Raw genomic sequence first — 21293 nt, forward strand, 5'->3', positions numbered from 1 at the left:
ATTGCTGCCATAAAAAGTTTACTTATTTTCATTTAATACATGTTGTATTTTAATTAAGTTTAAAACTTTTTTATTTAATGTAAAATTATATTTTGTTTTAATTTACTTTCAAATTCTTCAGTTGCTGAAGGGGCTGCATAGTTTTCACAAATTTCATAGTTCAGAATAGCTATAATTGTACCAGATGGTAAGTTGGACTAGACTGTAATACAAACCGTTCAGTTTGTCAACAATAAAACTGACTGAAATGAGAGAAAGACTGAGTGTGAGACTTTGTTATTAGATAAAATGAATATTAATAAAGTTTACCTTTATGTACAGAATCTGAATATCGCAAAATATTTTTAAAAATTGCAATAATATCGTATCGTGCGTTAAGTATTGTGATAATATCGTATCGTGGGATGTATGGTGATTCCCACCTCTACAAAACAGTGGCAAGACACTTACGTGAAGGAGACAAGGGGGCTGGAAAAGGATGGAGAAGGGTTGTGTAGGGTTGTGTCACAAACACAATGCCCAATGCCCAGAATTAGCCCAGCAAAGACCCCATCAGGCTGACACAATGCCTAATTTTAACTGTAACTTTTAACTATTTTTAACTTTAATGTTTTTACAGTGTTTCCTACTGACAAAAACCTCCATTATTGCCATTCATACTACACCAAAGTAATTAAGTAATAGATAAACAATAACAATTAAATCACAGAAAGGTTCATGTATTTTTTCACAATCTGCTATAGAATTTTCTTTTTCTATTCTATTTTCTTTCTATTTTTTACATGGATCATCAAGAGTACTAGTCAGCCACCAGCTTCTTCTGTAATTTTACACATTTATTTATAAGTGCTGACAGATTTCTTGCATTTACTACATCAGCATTTCTGTATTATATAGAAAAACTGAGATTTACTGCTGAAATTGCACTTCTTTCGTCTCACCATTAGAAGTGGGCGGATCGATTCAAATATCAACAGTATCAATTCAAGCACTGTTATTGGTACTGGAATAATACTAGCGCAAATAGGACCGATATTTTGTTTCTGTCCTCCGCATGAGGCCAAATCATAGGTGTGTTTTACTGTGTTAACTTATTACTGTGGAAAGTCATTTAGTGGTCATTGAAATGTGTTCAGAATTTGATAATTAATGTTGATTCATCTCATAAATCATGACATACTGCTCTCCCCTACATAAGCTGCCTTTCAAATTTAAAAGTATCAGTAATGCTGGTTCTGTATTTAGCTACTCACTATCTCCAACTATCAAACCTTCACTTGGATAGCAAAAACATATATATTTTAACATCAACATCAAAATTGTAAGGCTGCGCGTGCACTCCCTCTTAAAGCATATTTTCACTTACAAATTACATAAATGTAATTTTTAGAAGACACGGTTGCTATACTGTATGTTTTTTGTAAATATGGAATATGAATGCGTACACATACACGAGTGTATGCGTGAAGCAGCAATTGTACTGGTGGAGCAAATCCCATCAAACAACGGGGCCCTGGGAGAAGGGCCAGAGGCAGAGATGAGAGCGAGTCCAGCTCGAAGCCAAATAAGGGGGTGGACAGATTGCGGAGGGAGCGGGAGCTTCACTTCCAGCTTTTGAAGAGAAAGATAACAAGGCAGAAGACACGATGATTTACAGAATTAAAACACTGTAGGTAGCACTTCTGAAGACCCCTCTCAGAAGGCAGCAGAGAGTCCTTACTGCCTACATGATCAAAAATTAAAACAGTTTTCTAGGACTTCCACAGCAGTCCTGTGTTTGAGAACCACCCACTGCTGAGGCAAGCCAATTAAAGTTATTCAGAACTGTGACCAATCAATCACAGACGAGGCAGGTGGAGGAGGAAGAGAAGAAGAAGAGGACAAAACCTCAGAGACTTCGGCGCAACCAAACTCTCTCACATGCAAACACCCATAAAAAGACACAAATATATTTTGCTCACAATGGAGAATAAGCGTCACACCTACCACTTCACACATTCAGAAGCACTCCCTCTGCAGTGGAGTGAATAAAGCACTTCACACCTGGAATTTTCTAGGGCATCACGCCACTCCACATTACCAGTGCAACCCATTCAGGGAACTGTACCCAGTTGTTTCTTTCTGTCAAGCGCAGATAGCACCAAAGACATGTCATGTGGTGCCTGAACAATCAAACAGAAGAACCAATGAAAATCGCACAAGCATGTGAACACACGCTTCGCAAGTAATGCCAAGAGACAGAGACAAGGGGAAGAGATTTGCAGCATCGGCAAAATAAAGCATCTTCCTTTGACAGGGCTGGAGCTTTAGCAGACCCCCTAATCCTATTTTGACACATAATGCTATATTGTCTTCCTTTAAACAAGTGCAAGGCCTTCTCTTCTCCCCAAAAAGCCTCTAGTAGGATGAATGCATCGGCCTTTTGTCTTCCTTGAATTCATCAGGCAATTAGTTACACAAATATAGTCCCCTAATGTATCAGAGTGCATGTCAGTGAGAATCAGACACTGCGACCATCCTGGTTAGTTTCATGCTGACACTCAAGAAGCCATTTCCCCCCGGCTGGCTTCTCCTACTCTGTCCTAGTAATTCATTTCATTGGATGTACACAGCAACAAGGTCCAGAGTTCAAATCCAGAGACTTTCTATGTGGATTTGCATGTTCTCCAAGTGTTTGCACAAAGACTAAAACGTATAAAACACAGAGACTCTTAATCTCGTTCACTTCCTGGTAAAATAAAGGTAAGCTGCTTCATGATGTAGCATGTAGCACTGTGTCTTTCAAGCCTGCATTATTGATGTCAGTCAGATGACTTTACCCTAGGACTCAGCGTTTACATCACAAGAAGGAAAAACAGGCTTTTCTTTGAAGTCAAGGGTGTCGAGGAATCTTCTGACGGTTTCAAAATAAAATATTTTAGAGTTAAGATTTAATAACGATCATCAGAAAATCATACTGGATCAAATACTGGAGGTTTTCAACAGCTTTTAGCAAGCTGGGGAAAATATTAATCATAATTTAAAAAAAAAACAAAAAACAGACCTCATGTGAAACTGAAGACGGGGGACTGGCGCTACATAATCTGGTTCCACTTTTTCCAAACTGTCATATTTTTTATTGCAAAGCTATTTCTAGTAATTGCTCCTAACGCTAACCCAGAGATATCAGCATGCAGCCCAGGGTTGCACTCTGCAGATATACGTATGTATTTTCATTTATACAAACACCGCCAACCAGTGCCAGGCCATCAAGCTCGGGAGCTGAGGAATCCTTGTAACCTTCCCCGGTGTCAGAAAACCAATAAAAAGGCAGAAAAATAAACAGTGTGTGGTTGCATGCCCTTCTGTTCTCCTGTCAGCTCAGGGGAGGCTGGGGCTGGGAGTAATGGTGCTGACCAGCTCCCTCACACTGCATAACATTTAACCGACTTCTGGTTTTATGTGCCTCTAATGTCCAGTTATTTTCTCATGGTTTTATTTTTTATTTTTCCCATGGTAAATACACAGTAGCTGTCAGAGAAAGCACACAAACAGAGAGGCAAGCAGAATAAAAAGTCGTTTGCTAGCAGACTCTACGTTTTCACAACCCTTCGGACACCACTGGGACGGCTAATGAGACATCTCGATGGGGATTCGTCCAGGTTTAAACAGTACATCCTCGGCAAAAGCGCAACTGGATAGAAATGTAGACAAACAATGGTGCATAATTTATTACTGTATCAATGCATCACAATTAGCCGTACTTAACCTCGGTGCTCTAGTGCCTAACGAAATGGCCCCATTATGCCACGCTCAATCTTAATTTAGCACTGTGTAAAAAACAAACAAACTGCAGACCCTCATTGATTTGACATTTCTATTCCATTGACATTGTAGTTGCATCAATACAGAAGGATACTACAGAAAAAACCCTGTTACATTACTATTACATTATTCCATTACACAAATGGCGTTTCTAGTGTTTACCTCGTATTTCTCGCAACAAGAAAATTCAAAAGCAACAGGCTAAAATGCATTTTTAATGCAAACACCTTCATAATGTTCAGTTCATTCAGTGTTTTTGGACGTAAGCTTAAATTCTTTTATTTTACAATATTATTCTGCTTCTATCTAAACCAGCACACCCGAAACCACTTAGTGATGCATGTCTCTGTTCGCTTATCTGATTTAGAAGTTACATACATAATATTAAACATTTGTTCAATTATAAAGTGGGAAAAAGTCATGATTGCATTATATTCCTTACAACCTAAGCGTAATTTTATTTTTTTTTAGCACAGTTACTTAACTGTTTTTGCCCTACCATAACTTGTTTAGCATGTTTAGTTTTAATAGTCCAAGAGGAAAGTATCAAACACTTTGAGCGTACATAATAATCAACTGCAAATTTGGTGCCACAAAAATGCAGAGAAAGCCTCTATTTGTCCACAGCTTTTGCTGCTGATGTAAAATGTTTTTTAAAAAGCTGCAGTGAATTAATCACTCATTTTAACGGACAGAATAAACTATGGTGTACACTGACGTGAGCTACGCAATGACTCAGGGATACTCAAGCCAAACACAAGCCACGGGTAAAGAATACGAGAGCCAGAGAGTCAACTGTTGTTCAGAAATAGCCTCTGATGTTTCACACAACTAGATAACAAGTAGCTGTTGTGTAAGGTCCAGGCCAGAAGATAGAGGGGGAAGGGCAGAAGGAGAACAGACAGAGGAGGCCTGAGCACGCTCCATCTCTCATTCCTTTAAAGGTAACTGCTCGCATTGAGAGGAGGGACCTTTAACTCTTCTGTAAGCCATGTGTAGTCCAAGGAAGCCATTAAATCACAGAATGAATGGGATTGATCAGCCCTCACATAATCATCTACTGACGGATGAGCCTGCAGAGGGACTGAGGTGTGAGGTGTGTGTGTGTGTGTGTGTGTGGGGGGGGGGGGTTGAAGCTGACATCAGCTATAGGAAAAAAGGAGGTGTGGTGTGAGAGCACAGGAGATGTCTAGCATAGGATTCCGCATTTCAGACAGATTATTGGAAATTTCTGTAGTCAGCAATACTGAGTAAATCCACCAGTGCACTTTAGAGAGATATCTGTTTGTCCAAGCTGGTTGTCTCGGCTGTGAGTAACCGTCTCTTTTTTTTGGAGTGGAGGAAGAGAGAAGGTTTAGAGAAGTAGAAAAGACATTTGAAATTGCATTCAGCCTGCATATAACAAAACCAAATCGAACTGACCAAATTGAACCAGAAGATCATCAGCAATGTCAACAACATAAAGAAAAGACGGCTTTAGCGCTGCCGGTGCACACGTGCACGCTCATGACTGTGTGCGTGTGTGCACTGGCAGCACTAGAGGCGAGAAGGTCTGTGCTGCACTGAGATAAACTTGCTACCAGCATGTGGTCGGTGGTGCCGACTGATACAGTGTTGACCATCCGGCACAAAGATACAAACAGAGTGAGAATGAGGGAAAGGAAAGAAAGAGAGCACAAAAACAAAAACAAAACAGAACTTGAATGAAAACTGATTGAATCACATGTCCATTAATTGGCATTAAGTCCTTCCACCCTACGTTAACATGTTGGTATATTGATCTTGATGCTGCTATCAGGTTCCCAGCAAAGAGCAGTAAATGGCAGGCAGACAGGGCGTGGAGGCGAGCTGTCAGATCCTCAGAGTGCAGCGTTATAAACTGATATGTATAAGTCTAAATCATTCATGCTGATTATTATCTTGTCATTAAAATTATTATTTTTTTTTTTTCTAAACTGAATTTGTGGAAACTGCTCTGACACGATGGGCATGTGTGTGATTTTTGCACGTTTATAAAAGTTCATGAATATACTTAATTACATGTACTGAAGTACTCCACTAAAAGTCAGTGGGAAATACTGTAGTTTTAACAGCCGTGCATTCATTTGCTGCATGGTCAGGATGTACTTGAGAGATTAAAATTTTACATAAAAAGGACCAGAGCTGTAGGAAAGCCCTCAAAGTTTACTTAGTTTTCTTTAGTAGTCATGGACACAAATCTCTATGGGGTTGCATCAGGAAGGGCATCTAGCATAAAAAAAACCAAATCAAACATGCAGCGCTCCCACTGTGGCCGCCCCTTGTGATTAAGGGAGCAGCTCGAGCTTTTTTTTTTTTTTTTTTAAATTAACTGGAGAATAAATCAAAGTAAACCAGTCTTGGGACTACCAAAGCATGCTGCACACAACTGGCCAGAATAAGCATGCAATACTTGGCCGAAGAGAAGGGAAAAAGATCATTGAAACAAGCACAATATTTTAATAGCACAAATATGAGTAATTAAACTTCTGCTATATGAGAGGGTGCCTAGGTTGGTCACACACAGGTGAGCAAATTCATAATGAAAAAAAGTACGGCAGCACTGAACTGCAGGCTTCCTTTAGACACAGCCGCCGATAACATACAATAAGCCTATTTATGCACAGCAGACTAGAACACATCCAAATATGCACAATATTTTACCAGACCCAAAAGTCCAATTTGGGCAACAAAAAAGTCAAATGCCCTTTTTGCAGCTTAATGATAATGTTAAACTGCTCGGCAGCACCTCGCCTTAAGCCAAAGCATTACCTTCATCTGCAGGCACGGTTGTAACACCCCAAATGTCACTTTGCACTCAGACGTTTAGGCGATAAATTTCCAACATGTCCAACATGTTCAAAATGTGTGTAAGGACATTCATCAGTGGCAGTATGTGAGTCTCTTTGGTTTGTGGTAGAGTGTAACCATGTTTCGAGGAACTATCACTCAGACGATAGTGGGACAACTGCAAAAGTTTTCAGCCTCTGTGAACAGCTGCATTGAGCTTCTTAAAGCTGCTGCGTTTTTTATAAGCTGGTTATCAAAAACTTTAAAAGAAAATAATCTTACTGTGCTATTATGATAACTGACCTGATAGCTTACTTAGAAAAACGTGCGATGTCTAGCTACTGGTGACTATGCTATGCAATGTTATTATGCAATGATGCTTGCCATTTATTTTTAAGGCAAATTAAAGGCAATTTTATTACTGAAAGTGTTTTAACACGTTTATTTAGTCATCTATGTATTTCTTTTCCATTTGGCAGAGGTTGCTGTGATATTTAATGTGCCTTTTGCAACAAGGATAGCACCCTCTCTTTCTGCAGCCATGAAATTTATAAATACAAGATAATATATACACATATATGTATTATAAAGTCTGTGCTTATAATTACACAACCAGTGTCTAGTTAGACCTAGTGTACTCTGCCTTGTTGCAGACCAGAAGTAAGTTGCTGCATAGTTACCCCAAAGATTTTGCTCAAACATGTCTCAGATTCCTATAAATGAGTATCTGAATCCAAAGGGTTTGGAATATTTTTCAGTATTTTACAAAAAAAACAAAAAATGAAAGAAATGGCCCCCCCAAAAAATTAAACAGAAAATTTGTAATGTAGCACGTTGTTTCATTTCCTGTTCATCTCCATAAACCCTCTGTTTACATCCCGTCACCTACTAGCTGTGGCTGAATCAGTCTTAGTTAGCTCTGCTGCCCAAACAGTAATTCTTTTTAACTCTTAGTGAACATATTGAAGCTAAAAAAATCTCCCTACGTGCCTCCAACTGCAAAAATCTACACAGAAGAGAGACGGTGACTCAGATGAAATGGAGTATGAGCACAGAAATGTCAGATTCTTTAAAAGCACTCTGTGAGCACACCTGCTAGTGCTAATGCTAGCCACCACCTGGAGATGGTGAGCGTGAGGTATCTGAGTGTCACGCTTGTGTTTTTCTTTATAAGGCATAAGTGCAGACATGACTAATGTAGTTAATGCACAGGTGTCCCATAACCAGTTATGCTTTCATCTGTGTTATTGTGCGCTGTTGCCAATTTTGCTATCATTTGTTGTAAATCTCCACCAACACAACTGTGTGCAGTAGAGCACAGGGGTGTGTTTTAGTGGTAATTTCATTTAGGTGACTACTGCATCGTGCAATTGTCTGTTGCTGGTTGCTTTAAAGCTTTATTTGCTGCTGGCATATCGTGTTATGGCTGACAATGATATTGTGAGATTGAAGGAGCTGCTGGTGAGGAAAATTAGGGGCCAGTTTTGGCTAAACTATGTTTTAAGCAGCCGCTGTAAATATCAGAGTGGCAGCACACTTTGAGAAAAGGCACAAAGAAGGCAGGTGGCAGACTGAATAGAAAGAAGAACTTCACGATGCACTGTGATAGGCAAGGCCTATCATATCTTTCACTGGGGCCAGGTTCTGACAAGTTGCACTAGATTTATCCAAATGTTGTACACCCTGTCCTCTGTGACTCTGCAGAGCTGGTCGAGACATTCAGGGCTCAGTCAGGCTAGAGTAAAGACACTCAGCCTAAAACAGAAGTCTCCCTAACACCATTCAGAGCCTCAGATATGGAATAAGAACACTTAGGGCTCATTGAAAGTCGCCAAAGTGTGGAGCATGTAGCGATATAAGTTGTAGCTGGAGGTGTGTGAATCACCCAAGCATACCTATAAGTTGTTATTTTCCAATTGCGACCCTAGCCTTAACCAACACACAAATGCAGTCTCGTGTAGTGGATGTTACTTATAGTGGGACTTTCCTCTTAAGTAGGTATGCCCTGCAGAGGGGGTTACTTGTAGTGGTCATGTCTCGAAGGCATTCCCGCAGAACACACCAATCAAACCAAGTCCTTCTGCAGTCACTGATTACTGATTGGCAGCTTTTTCTTGCTTGGGACCATATCTTTGAGTCTGTCCACTCCATCCAGCTGATTGGTTTATCTTGAATTGCGACATGAAACCGCAGTTTTTTTTAGTTTAAACAAAGCAATCAGTCCAACGAGGGCTGCAGGAGGGCAAGCAATTAGCCATTCGGAATCATAGAGGGGGCTATTGTGTAGCTGCTGTGGTTAAATCCACGTAGATATATCGACCTTTAGTGATGGGAGAGGAAAGTCAAGTTAGGTACACCTGTTCAGCGGCTTTTTAAGGCAGATATCTAATCACAATGACAACAATTCAGTGCATTCGGGCATGTAGACATGAGCAAGATGAAGTTCAAAATGAGCATCAGAATGGGGAAGAAAGGCTTTTATTTTAGTCATTTTCACCATGCCATGGTTGTTGATGTCCGACAGGCTGGTATGAGTATTTCAGAAATCGTTCATGCACTGGGACTTTTTTCCTCATAACCATTTGTAGGGTTTACAGAGAATGGGCTGAAAAAGATAAAATATCCAGTGAGCGGCAGTTCTCTGAATGAATACGCTCAAATCAAACCTCAGATCTTCTCAAACTGGTTTTTTGAACATGGCAATGAGTTCGCTGCACTCAAACAGCTTCCGTGGTCACTAGGTCTCAATTCAAGAGAGGACCTTTGGGATACAGGAACTGTGTGATGCAGTTATGTCAATATGGACCAATCCTGTTCTATCATTTTGTTCAATCTATAAACATAACAAATAATCAATCAGTCATATATTTGATTCGCCATTAAATCTTCAGTGTATTGTTTTATTTTGTCTGAGCAACCCCCCAGCATGCAGCCAAAATATTAAATCTTCTCACTTGATGGGCTTTTAACCAGTAACTCGTTTTTATTTTTGCTTTCAAAAATAACTCCAATAAATCTTCAAATATCTAAATAATTATTATTATTGGATTAATGGAATTTTTGCAAGTCTGTATCTCTGATTAACCATCTGTAACGACAGTATGTGGGCGTGGGCGCGCTGCTCATGTGTTCCCTATTAAAACTGCTTTGAATAAGCCCGAGGATAAGAAAACAATGCCAGTGTCCACCACCGCCTCTCATCATCACCACGTACTGTAACACATCAAAAGCAGCGGCACGGAGGATAATGAGGAGGATAAGGACTATAAACAGCATCTGTCTGCTCATATTTAAATTTACCAATTCTCGTCCTTTCCCTCTATCATTTCATCCATCTCAAGTAGTTTGACACTAAATATACACACAAAATCGCCTGAACATCAATCTCAATTGTCAAGCCATCCTTCATTCCTTTTCTCTCTAAAAAACCCTCCTCCGCTCTGAAAGCCGCCCACTCTCCTTGTCTATCTGCGCTCTTCCATTTGAAACTTCCAACTCCTCCAGTGCACTCACCCTCTAGCTTTCTTTCACTCCCCTGGGCGAGAAGAACATCTTGACCAAACCTGGGCCAAATATATTAGAGCGTGATTTTATTAAACATTTGAAGAGCTTGAATCTTCTTATTTATCTTCAGAGGGACCTGAACATTTGGAACAGAGACGCACATCTGTGAGCTGCTTTAAAAGTCAACCAATTCGGAGCATGTTTTTTTTTTAAGTATGTTTATTGAGATTTTTTGATAGAAGGAAAAAAAGGGACACAAAAAAAGGGACACAAAAAAAAAACAACAGACAACACAACAGCAAGGGCTAAAAAACACAAATAAGACAAAAGATTACACTGCAAAGACAAAAATACTACTTCAACACTGGCAATAAACAGAAATAAAACGCTAAGGTGGTAGGCTAAGTTATTGGTGATCGATCAAACAGGACTTTGTTTTAATACATGGTCTAAAAATGGCTGCCCCACATCAAAGAAATTACTAAGTTTGTCCGCTAATGTGTACCTAGTTCTCTCCATACGCTTTACTAGTCCCTAAGGACCCCAAAGCGCTTTACACATCCAGTCATCCACCCATTCACACACTGGTGGCAAGCTACATTGTAGCCACAGCCACCCTGGGGCGGACGGACAGAGGCGAGGCTGCCGGACACTGGCGCCACCTCTGACCACCACTAGTAGGCAAACAGGTGAAGTGTCTTGCACAAGGACACAACGACCAAGGCTGTCTAAGCCGGGGCTCGAACCGGCAACCTTCCGATTACAAGGCGAACTCCCAACTCTTGAGCCACGATCGCCTGATTTTGAATTGAGGTACAATATCCGACTTCCAGAGAGTCAAGATAATTTTCTCAGCAATTACCATTCTGAACAAAACTGTAGTTTGTGCAGCAGACCTGAGGTGTAAAAGGGAAGAGGAAGATCCAAACAATGCAATTATTGGGTCTGGCTCTAATGTTCAATTATATCAGAAAAACATTTAAAAATGTCCAACCAATAGTTATGCAATTTGGGACAAGTCCAAAATAAATGAGTGAGAGAGCCTTCTCCAAGTTTACAACGATCACATATCGGACTAATAGAAGGAAAAATCCTGTGCAGTTTAGTTTTTGTATAATGAAGTCTGTGAAGCACTTTGAATTGAATTAACTGATGCCTTGCATTTATAGAGCAAGAATGGATCCTACACAGACTCCTCTCCCACACCTCATCTCCTATTTGCAAACCAAGCTCCTCCTCCCATGCCATCTTCAAAAAGTCAGATTTAAAATTGAAATACTCAGAAAAAGCTTTCACAAAACCAACAACCAATTTTTTAGAATCCGGGGAACTCAGAAGGAGTGTAAAAATTGACCCCTCTTCCGGAAGAGATAGAAAATTAAGAATACTCTGACGAACAGTTTCTTATCTGTAAATAATGAAAAAAATGTGATGCAGGGAGAGAGAACTTGTTTTGCAACTGAGTAAATGATGCAAACTGCCTGTCAATATATATAAGTCTTTGAGAGTAATAATACCTTTCTGTGTCCAGACCTCAAAAGAGGGATCTAAACATGAGGGTGGAAATGCATGATTACAATATACAGTATTGGAGTGTGGATCGAAGTGTCTGGTAGAGCACAACCTTTTTTGATCTGACTAAAGATTTTAACGCAGTTCAAAACTGTAAAATTATTGACCTTGGTTCGCGGATTAGAGGACGAAAAAAGAAGAGCAGGGAGGGAACTATTCTCAACCCCACCACTCTCTATGACCACCCAAGGTGGGTATCGGCAGACATGACCTTTTTGTACCCTTCCTGACACTAAGCAAGAGTTCTAGCATTTGCAGCCCAATAATAAAACTAAAAACATGGCAGACTAAATCCACCCTCAAGTTTAGACTTAGATAGATGAACTTTTGATATCCTATGATTTTTATAGCCCCAAACAAATGGTAATACTACTGACTCGATCATTTTAAAAAAAATTGCTTATTCAAAAAGATAGGTACGTTTAAAAATAAATATAAAAATTTAGGAAGGGAAACCATTTTAATTACATTAATGCGACCTACCATGGAAATAGGGAGAGCCCTCCATTTCTCAATGTCCTTTTACAGTTTTTTCAACTTGTTCAAGATAATTCAACTTGAAGATCAATTTAGGATCCTTAGGCAAAATAACACCTAAGTATTTCAATCTGTCTGTAATTTTAAAAGGCAAAATTAAAAAAAAAAAAATCAACATCCAAGTTTGCAGTTAAAGCCACAAACTCACTCTTCTACCAGTTAATTGTATAACCTGAGATTTCCCCAAACAACCTCACCAGATCTAATAGTACAGGAACAGATCGCTCAGGATTTGACAAGAACAAAACAACATCATCCGCATATAAAGAAATGTAGTGCTTGATATTCCCCAATCGGACAGGGTCAATAGAGGGCTCATTCCTAATGGCTACTGCAAGAGGTTCAATAGAAATAGTGAAAAGCAAAGGGTTCAAAGGGCAGCCTTGTCATGTCCCGCGGTGTAAAAAAAAAAGGCGCTGATCTATCTTGGTTAGTAAGAATGGAAGAAGAAGGATGCCTATATATCATATGATATAAACTGTTCGCCTAAACCAAACTTCTCCAGTACCCAAAGCATATAGGCCCACTCGACCTGGTCAAACGCCTTTTCAGCATCTAAGCTCAGTACTGCGATCGTGGAAGCTCCCCAGTGCCTATGATACATAATATTCATCAATCTTCGAACATTAAAGAAGGAAAACCTCTGGGGGACAAACCCAGTTTGATCCAGATGGATAATTGACCCAACATGTCCATTTAATCTGTTTGCCAAAATTTTAGTGAAAATTTTCATATCCAAATTCAACAAAGCAATAGGTCAATAACAAAGAAATATTAGCTTCATATAGCGTACGGGGCAATGCTTGAGCGGAGCATGTTTTTTTGTTGTTTTTTTCCTTATTTACTTGTGCGACTTCGGACTGTCTTGGCCTTTCTCTCTCTTTCACCCACTACCTCGCTTGTCAGAGAAAATAAAATCTCGACCGAGACCAACTGAGCATGCCACATTACATTCAACTTAGTTCCCTTGTCTCTCCCCATGTAAGACAAACTCAAAAATAATTTGCACACACTTTACATTTTTTGTCTCTGAGAATAAACTGCGCATGAAGAGGAAGGGGGCGCAGAGGGAGGCAATCTTGTTACCAGCCGGCATAGCCCTGGGAAGATTTCTATCAGACACACGTATAGAGAGAGGCATCCATTTAGAAAATGGCTTTTCTAGGCATGCTGGGCCATTTAGCACACCCTGTGACGACTCCTGTTTGGGGCAATGATAAATGTTCTTTCGCACCCGGCCTGTGCACACAGTCAGGCCACCGCATACACATGCACGCACAGCCATATGGGCACCCCACGCAAACCATCGCCAGGCAGACGCAGCGTTTTCAGAAGAGAGTGGCTTCACTGGGTTTGGTCCACAGAATAAACTCGAGTCACCGCCAGTGAAAATTAGTTTAAATCCACAGAACTTAAATCCTACTGAGCATTTAACGTCATGTCAACACCACTTTGCAGCTTTAGGAATCATTAAGTTCAGGTTCATTCAGCTATACATGCTGAATGAGTTTTATAATGAGTAGTAATATGACAGCCTTTTTTGGCCATTTCCAACATTTAGTGAAGAAAAGAATGGAGTAATTTAACAATAATCAGAAATCCAAAACAAAACATAAAAAATTGTAACATAAGCCAACAAATCTAAGGGGGATATTGCATCAGGAACATTGTGTTGCAGGTCATTATTGACGGAAGTGATCGGGTCGTGACAGCCGTCCAAACTGCTAGTTAAACCCGAGCCATGGGATAAAACAAATTGTCCGTTTTACAGCCTTCCTCCTGACAGAGACATTACCCATGAAGTAACAAACGTGTTTGTGTGATTTATGGCAGCAGCATTTCTTTTCAATGACAGCAAACATGTGAATGTGATGAAAAGTGACTTATTGCTACAGCTGAACTGCACTAAATGTGAATGTTTTCTGTCTTTACACTACAAGAAAGTGGGGAAATGTGGAGGGTTTTTATTGGTTACTTTTCAGTGGATTTACAGACCCGGCCAACTTGAGATCAAAATTGGCAGCAAATTATCACCAAAATGCACAAGCTGAGTTGTTTTTTGTTTTTTTTAAAAAGAGGGTAGTACTTTAGTAGTTTATTAACCTTTTAGATCAGTTAAAGGGTGATCGGCAACTTTATACGTTGAGAAAACTCTTCAAACTCTTTAGCTGAAAAAGCCTTTCTCCACCCAGTTTATCCCCATCTACACCACATTTAAATCAATAATGTTTTAAAAATGACAATATTCTTGAGATAGAATACATTTTTCAGATACTTTGACTTTCAAACAATGAGTCGCCTTATTTTTAAAGTCTACTGCCTGTGTAGATATCCACACTACCCAGTGGGAGCAACAAAAAAGCAAAAGGCAAATATTTTAGCAGGTAAACACTCTCTCTGTGTTTTGTTTACACTGGATGAGAGCTAAAAATCAACCTGTCTCTATCATGCTGTCTGAGTGCGCGCCTGATATCCACTAATGGTCATTACCCTTTACAGCAGCGCGATTTCTGTCAGCTTACTTCCTCCTCTCTGGGATCCATCAGTGTCGCCACTATACTAACAGCTGTCATGGAGCCTGAGATCTCTCAGCTCAGCTCCAACCACAAGTAAAATACTCATCATCCAGGTTTTTATGTGATTTATAGACACAGAAATATGATTCATATGTAATTTTGCTGATAGTTCACTATGCTAAATACTGATAAGAATATAACCAGACAGGTATAATTATGTTTAAGTTAACCAATATAATAATGTGAAAATACAGCAACCATTCTAAGGGCAGGCCTAACTGAAAGCCTGTGTAGAAACGGCCTTAAGAAATATGAGGGTGTGTGTGTGTGAGGAATGACGTGCCACAGCGGACGCTCTGATCTCTGAATGTCTGACTTTAAAAATGTATGATTTCATAAAATTTACCAGATGAATAAAGGGAAGACATTGGGATGATTTCGAGGCAGTCAGGACTGGGCGAGCCCCCTCACCCACATCGGCTTCATCTGAACTCTGCGTTACGTACTGGGTAAGACTCATAGGATCAGAGGCTAGGACCTTTTTAACAGAGAGCTGAACCAGACTTCCTATAAAGGGATCGTGGGCCCTGCAGATCAACATTGCTATCGCACTAACCACTGTTGCTGCTGGAATTAAAGCCACAGGCTCCGTACTGGCTGGATGAATCATTTTCATCTACACAGCAATAATGAAGCATTTATTTCAGGGTGAATGACAAACTCTGGAAACGTGGCCAACACGCGCACGCAGCACAAATATGATGAAACTGTGTCAGTCACACTATGCTAAACCATCTGCCTATCACAGGACAGACACGTGGTGCAAAAAACCAGAAGGAAACACTTAAATAGACACTTAAATATCCAACACCATAATCATGCCTAATGTGTGTCTCGATTTTTTAAATGCTTATTTCAAATTAAATGAGCAATCAATCTAGAGGTTACTAGAAGTTAAGGGGGATCCGGCCAAAGGAAAATTCTTGACAGCAAAAGATGATTTGGAAAAAAGGCAGTCATCTCCACTCGTGAAGTTATGTCACACTAATATAGAAGATCACTGCTTCTATATTATCTCACTTCATCACTCAAGTCAACACAGTACCTTAAAGATATCCACACCCTCACGCTGGACCTTGAAGAGGAGTGCAATCATACTGATTAATAATGCAGGAAAATGCGGGGCGTCACTTGCAGGCGTGACGTCAACTTACCGATCTCATCTGCTGAGCTCCGGTGACGTGCTGCAGAACCTTTTCCAGCTCCTTCTCAATGCGTCCAGCCCAGTGAATCATTCTGCAAAAGTAAAGTTAAGACATTTTCAACATTATCATTTCAACATCATCACGAAAACTTTCATTTCTCTACCACTGCGTATAAGTGAGTGCATTTGCAAGACGGCGGCAGTGTGTGGCTCTCTTTCTGCTGGAAAACTGCCACACTCTGCCCCTTTTGGGATGCCTGTCTGGAAGTATCACTATCCTATCTCCAGTTAATGTCTGGGTTGGTCATCAGCATCTTCTCTCCCCATCACATCTTGCATGTATGTGTTCCGTCCAGGACCGGCAGCGTACGTGCCTGTCTACGCTCGGCTGGGATCAGCGGTTCTACAATAAAACTGCTCAGGTCTGACAGAAGTGCAGCCTAAGCAGGAGCTGATCTCCGTTAGACGGAGCCAAGTTTGGAATTAAGAGATCAAACGACTGGAGCTCATCACTGTATATCTCTCAGCAAGCAACAAATGACTTAATGGATGAAGATTTTTACCAGATCACTTTAGAGAAGCAGCAGGGGCCAACCTGCCAACCAAGATTCATGCTGAACAACTCATGTGAAAAGCCAAGAAGAAATTTTCACAGAAAAAAAGGAGAACAAAAAAAAACCTATTATGAAAGCTCATCTTTCAGCAATCAGATGAATAAATGATGTCATGTGTTTGCTAGCCAACCGCTGATTCCATGCCAACCTTTTTCCTTTCAGCAGCCTGCAGATAGCTAATCACTAGCATCAACAACACAGCCGTTTGTCTTTTAATATGATGACGGAGACAAATGTCATCTTTAAATGTCAGATTTGCTCTGAAGACAAGAGGGGAGACAGATTTATTAAATTGCACAAATCTGCCAAGTAGTGACAGCGCCCGCCATAATCACCAAGCCAGAGCGGGCTTCATCAAGCGAGTAACAGCAGAGCAAACACGCCAGCGAGTGAGCAAGTTCCCTGTGTTTATAGGGACCGTGATTAAAGGAGAGCAAGAGGGCCTCTAAAAGGAGCAGAGAAGGGGGGGAAGCTGTGACTATAAAAAGGTCATTCAATATGAAATGAAAACAAGTTTACAGTGAGAACAGAGCTGAGCAGGACACAGTGATACTAACAGTGAGGGACAATACCTCTGTCCCCGAGCCAGGCAGACTTCTTACGCAACCTCTTTAGTCTGGATACTACACACAACATGATAGATAGATAGATAGATAGATAGATAGATAGATAGATAGATAGATAGATAGATAGATAGATAGATAGATAGATAGATAGATAGATAGATAGATAGATAGATAGATAGATAGATAGATAGATAGATAGATAGGTCTTATATTACAGTTTGGCAGTAACTTAATATTTTCATTTACCTTTTCATTGTGTAATCTCTAACATTATTGTGTCTCATATTGTGATAAAAGTATCTATAGGTCATTTATACACACGTGCACTGATGCACAAAGGCCTGGTTTCAGTCTAAGTTGAATACATTTAGCACTTAATATAACATCTGTGCCATATTTATATTCTGTGTGTGAACAGACTACACGACTTGCATCGCACCAGGTCAAATAAAGCTGGAATAACAATGTTTTAAAGCACAAAGCAAGAAGTTGGAGACTGCGTGGCAAAAAATATCTTGCAGTATGAAGTATGTTCATTCAATAGCAGCTGCAGAGATAGCAGGACGCTGTTGTTTGGTAAATTATATGCATTACTGTGGCCTAATGCTCAGTGAGTGCTCGGAGACCTTCTGCATTATGAAAGCTGTGATCTCTCTTCAATTGACAAAAGTTGTCATAATGCACTACATGAAAGCCGACTGGTGCTCTCTGGCTCTCTGTAGTCCAAAGCAGCAGTACAACTTTGCCATTTGCCTTCTTGTGTTTTGATTCGTCTTAGTTGTTTTATGATTTATGTTAGCCAAACATTATGGAAAAGCAGAAAGTGTGATGAAATGAGTTTGGATGGAAGACCTGTGTGAGTCAGACCCATACTGTCACTACGCTCATTCGGCCGCAATGGATCTCATCATTCGAAGTGCCACTCTCATCTATCTATTAGGGCAGAAGGTGGGCTATTTTTGTGTGTGGTCATATCATCTGGTGCAAAGTGCTGATGATATTTTGACTTTTAGATTCCAGTTATCAACTTTTTTTTTTTTTTTAAATGAGGAAATAACTTCCCTGCAGCTACCTCTCAGTCTACCACAGACACCTACATACACACTAAATTATAAGCATAAACAACACTTCAGTGTAATATTTAGTACTATGCAGACCATACTGGTAGATGGCAAGCTGTAGAAAACGCACACTTTCTGGAGACTGCTGTGAAAACGAAGCGAGCATCCTTATACGTGCATTTCTTCAGCTAGACCTCGAACACGGAGAAGCTCTGACCCGTGCATGGGCGTGTTTGTGTGTCTGTGTGTGTCAGCAATATACATCAAATAAACTGCCACCATTGCTCCCAATACACTTCAATTAACTGTCAAATTCTGGCAAATACCACAGTGATGTGGGTGACCCAAAACCCAGTTTAGAAATCTCAAGAGATGACAGACTGCATATATAACCAGCCCTACAGAATATTTAGCTTCTCTTTATCTGCTTAAACAAGGACACTGGGAAAGTAAGAAATAATGACACAGTTTCTCTATTAAAAAGGAACAATAGTGTATAGTTAAAGAAAACGTAGTTTTGGAAAATAAACGTGTCTTTAAACGGGGGGAGATGGAAATTAGGGTTGCTTAAAAGTCATAATAAACTGAATTTCAGGGTTTTGTTTGCAAAGTAACTCGGGTGTAAGATAAATTAACTGCATCACTTACAGAGCTAAAACAATCAAATCAGTGATCCGGTAAATTGTAGTTTTAAGTCAATCCACAGTAGAATAAAAGATAACTGATTTATTTATTTATTTTTGAAAGTCACCTTGGCCATCGAATTAACAGAGCCCCGGAGATTTTAAAGACATGATCTGGTTGATGCATCACACAGGAATCATTTCTGGGAGCCTGACTGACTAAACAGCACTTCGGGCTACACACAGTCTTCGCATCAGATCATCACGTCATGGTTATTATAAAGAGGGCGACATTTGGAACGATACTTCAGTGTGAGCCTAACTGTTGCACTCACGAGGGTTTATTGTTGCATAAAGAGGATTATCGGAACTCTGAAATACAATCTTAAGTGAAGTAATAGCCATTGAAAGAAAAAAAAATAGGGAAAAATATTTTTTGGGGGGTAAATTACTGACTTTCATTGAACAGTTGACGGTGCACAGGTGGTAAACTGTCGCGGTAAACATTTGGCTTCAGTCGCCGTTGCGCGTCCTTCAAGGTGAAATTATTATAATGTTCGCATAAGAGAAGGGAATGGGGGTATAAATGCTAAATATTCCCCCCAACAGATGTGCGCTGAATAATTCCAGAAATAGCTTTTTTTGTTGCTGTTGTTTTTTGTTTGTGTGTTTGTATTTTTGCTTTATTTTTTGTGCTCTCCTCACAGCTGGATGCTTTACTACTTTCTGCGCCCTGCGGTCACTTGTAATGCTGCCCTCAAGTGCGTCTAAATTTCGAGTGTGACGTTTCCACATTTAGAGTCTGAAACAAAATGAGCCATTAAAAGCAAAAACAAAACAAAAAAACACACCCTGAGGTGAGATAGATATGATTACTTTCACGGTGCGAGTGCTTTTAGAGACTTTGTAGAGGACTGCGTCTAAGCGGGATATTCTCCCTCCTGCACTGACAGCAAAACAACACTCGGACTATCTCTTTAATATTTTTGTATTTTTAACTATCGCTGGCACTGTGTTTTCTCCCCCCACCTCCTTTTTCTTTCGCCACATGTGCGTACTCCATGTTGACTGTCACTAGCGGAATAAGACTTTGGGCTTTAATGCCAGTGCCCACCAACAACAACACAAGCCGTGTGAGAATGACACTCATAACGCAGCATCGGAGACGGAAGCTGCGTCTGCGTGTCAGCATCAGGGACAGCGGCTCATCTCGCACCAAGGTAAGCGCCGCTTCATGTGCAGGCTCGTCTGGGGCCACCTGTCCTAGTTCCGCACTCCGCACCCCCCCCCCCCCCCCAGTTTATCCTCCCCACCAAAACCGTGCAGGGTACTTACGTGTAGTGCTGTGGGAAGAGGTGGGTCCCGGCTGTCGGCGTGGAGACGCATATGATAAGTACAGTTTGGATTGTCAAGAGGCAGAAGACACCGTACGACTGTGCGCAGATCGCCATTTTCCATTAAATATTCAAGAAACTGAGATAAATAAGAGAAGGACCGGAAGGGCAGTCTCTCACAGCTGAGCTAAGAATAACCGAGCTCCGGAGAAAGTGTGTAGTGGGAGGTGATGGTTGGCGGAGGCTTCTGGACACTTCAGCCCGGCAGTGAAATCTCAATCAGAGACGCACACGAAGAATTGGCAGCTGAAGACACGGGAGATCAGGATCAGGAAGATGCTCTGCCGCGGCTGCCGATGTGCCTGGCTGCCTATTTGCGCGCTCGCTTTCCTCCCTCCCTCTCCGTCGCCGCGCACATTTGCTCCTTTTCTCTCCCAACGTCTCCAATGTAACAACCATACAAGGTGAAGCTGGTCGCTGTGCCGCTTCAATTTTCCCATTGTGACTTTCAAAATAAAACAATGTGACGCCTTTAGGCCAGTATCCAACAGAAAAGAGACCAAAAACCTGCCAAAAGTGTTTTTTTTAATCAGAAAATACCCGAAATTCAGCGGTCTTACATCATATGAGCATTTTTTGACCACATATGATGCGCTTTTTTCACCAACTTCGAAAATTAGCTGCTTTTTTAAAGGAAGCTCTCTGGCTAGATTTAAGCTTTAGAGTTGTAGGATTTTATTTTTGTAAGCCTGGTAGCTCAACTTCCTGTAATCGCCTCGTCCATCTGTGACACTTGACTCAGCTGTTGGCACTGGCGGCCCTTCCTCCATTCAAACAACCTACTTCTGTGCAACAGACGGGGGCGCGCATCAGGCCACCTCCTCCTCCTCCTCCTCATGTCCAGTTCATACTCTTATGTTTTCACCAGACTCGAGATTATGATCAGAAACCAAGGTGTCATTTGGGGTAATTGGAAGCATAATACCAGAGGGCCATGTTATATTAACTAGAGTATAAACAGTCAGCAGCAGTGGCCTTGGGGCTGCTTCCCAAACTATATTTGTTCTACTCATTAAGACCTCTCGTCCAGTGGATGAACATTTAAATGGATGCAAGGAAAATTAGCCACCTAGATACCTAGCAATAGTGT

At 40.7% G+C, this 21293-nt stretch overlaps 1 protein-coding gene across 5 annotated transcripts in view; it reads right to left on the minus strand.

Annotated features, from left to right (window-relative positions):
- cacna2d2a (calcium channel, voltage-dependent, alpha 2/delta subunit 2a) overlaps nucleotides 1-20597 on the minus strand; it is a 182875-nt gene extending 162278 nt beyond the window's left edge. For 2 of the 5 annotated variants that reach the window (XM_026167548.1, XM_026167546.1), the window contains exons 1-3: nucleotides 20145-20596; nucleotides 15956-16037; nucleotides 15847-15876 (exon numbers count right to left, since the gene is read on the minus strand). In XM_026167548.1, the coding sequence (XP_026023333.1) occupies nucleotides 15847-15876; nucleotides 15956-16037; nucleotides 20145-20260 (228 nt within the window). In that variant the 5' untranslated portion in view covers nucleotides 20261-20596. Of the gene's footprint in view, nucleotides 1-15846; nucleotides 15877-15955; nucleotides 16038-20144 lie in introns of all 5 variants that reach the window. The other 3 variants (XM_026167551.1, XM_026167547.1, XM_026167545.1) reach the window with 2 other exon arrangements.
- Nucleotides 20598-21293: the final 696 nt, after the last annotated feature.

This window comes from Astatotilapia calliptera, chromosome 5 (genome assembly GCF_900246225.1).
Source record: "Astatotilapia calliptera chromosome 5, fAstCal1.2, whole genome shotgun sequence".
In the NCBI taxonomy this organism is placed as follows: domain Eukaryota; kingdom Metazoa; phylum Chordata; class Actinopteri; order Cichliformes; family Cichlidae; genus Astatotilapia; species Astatotilapia calliptera.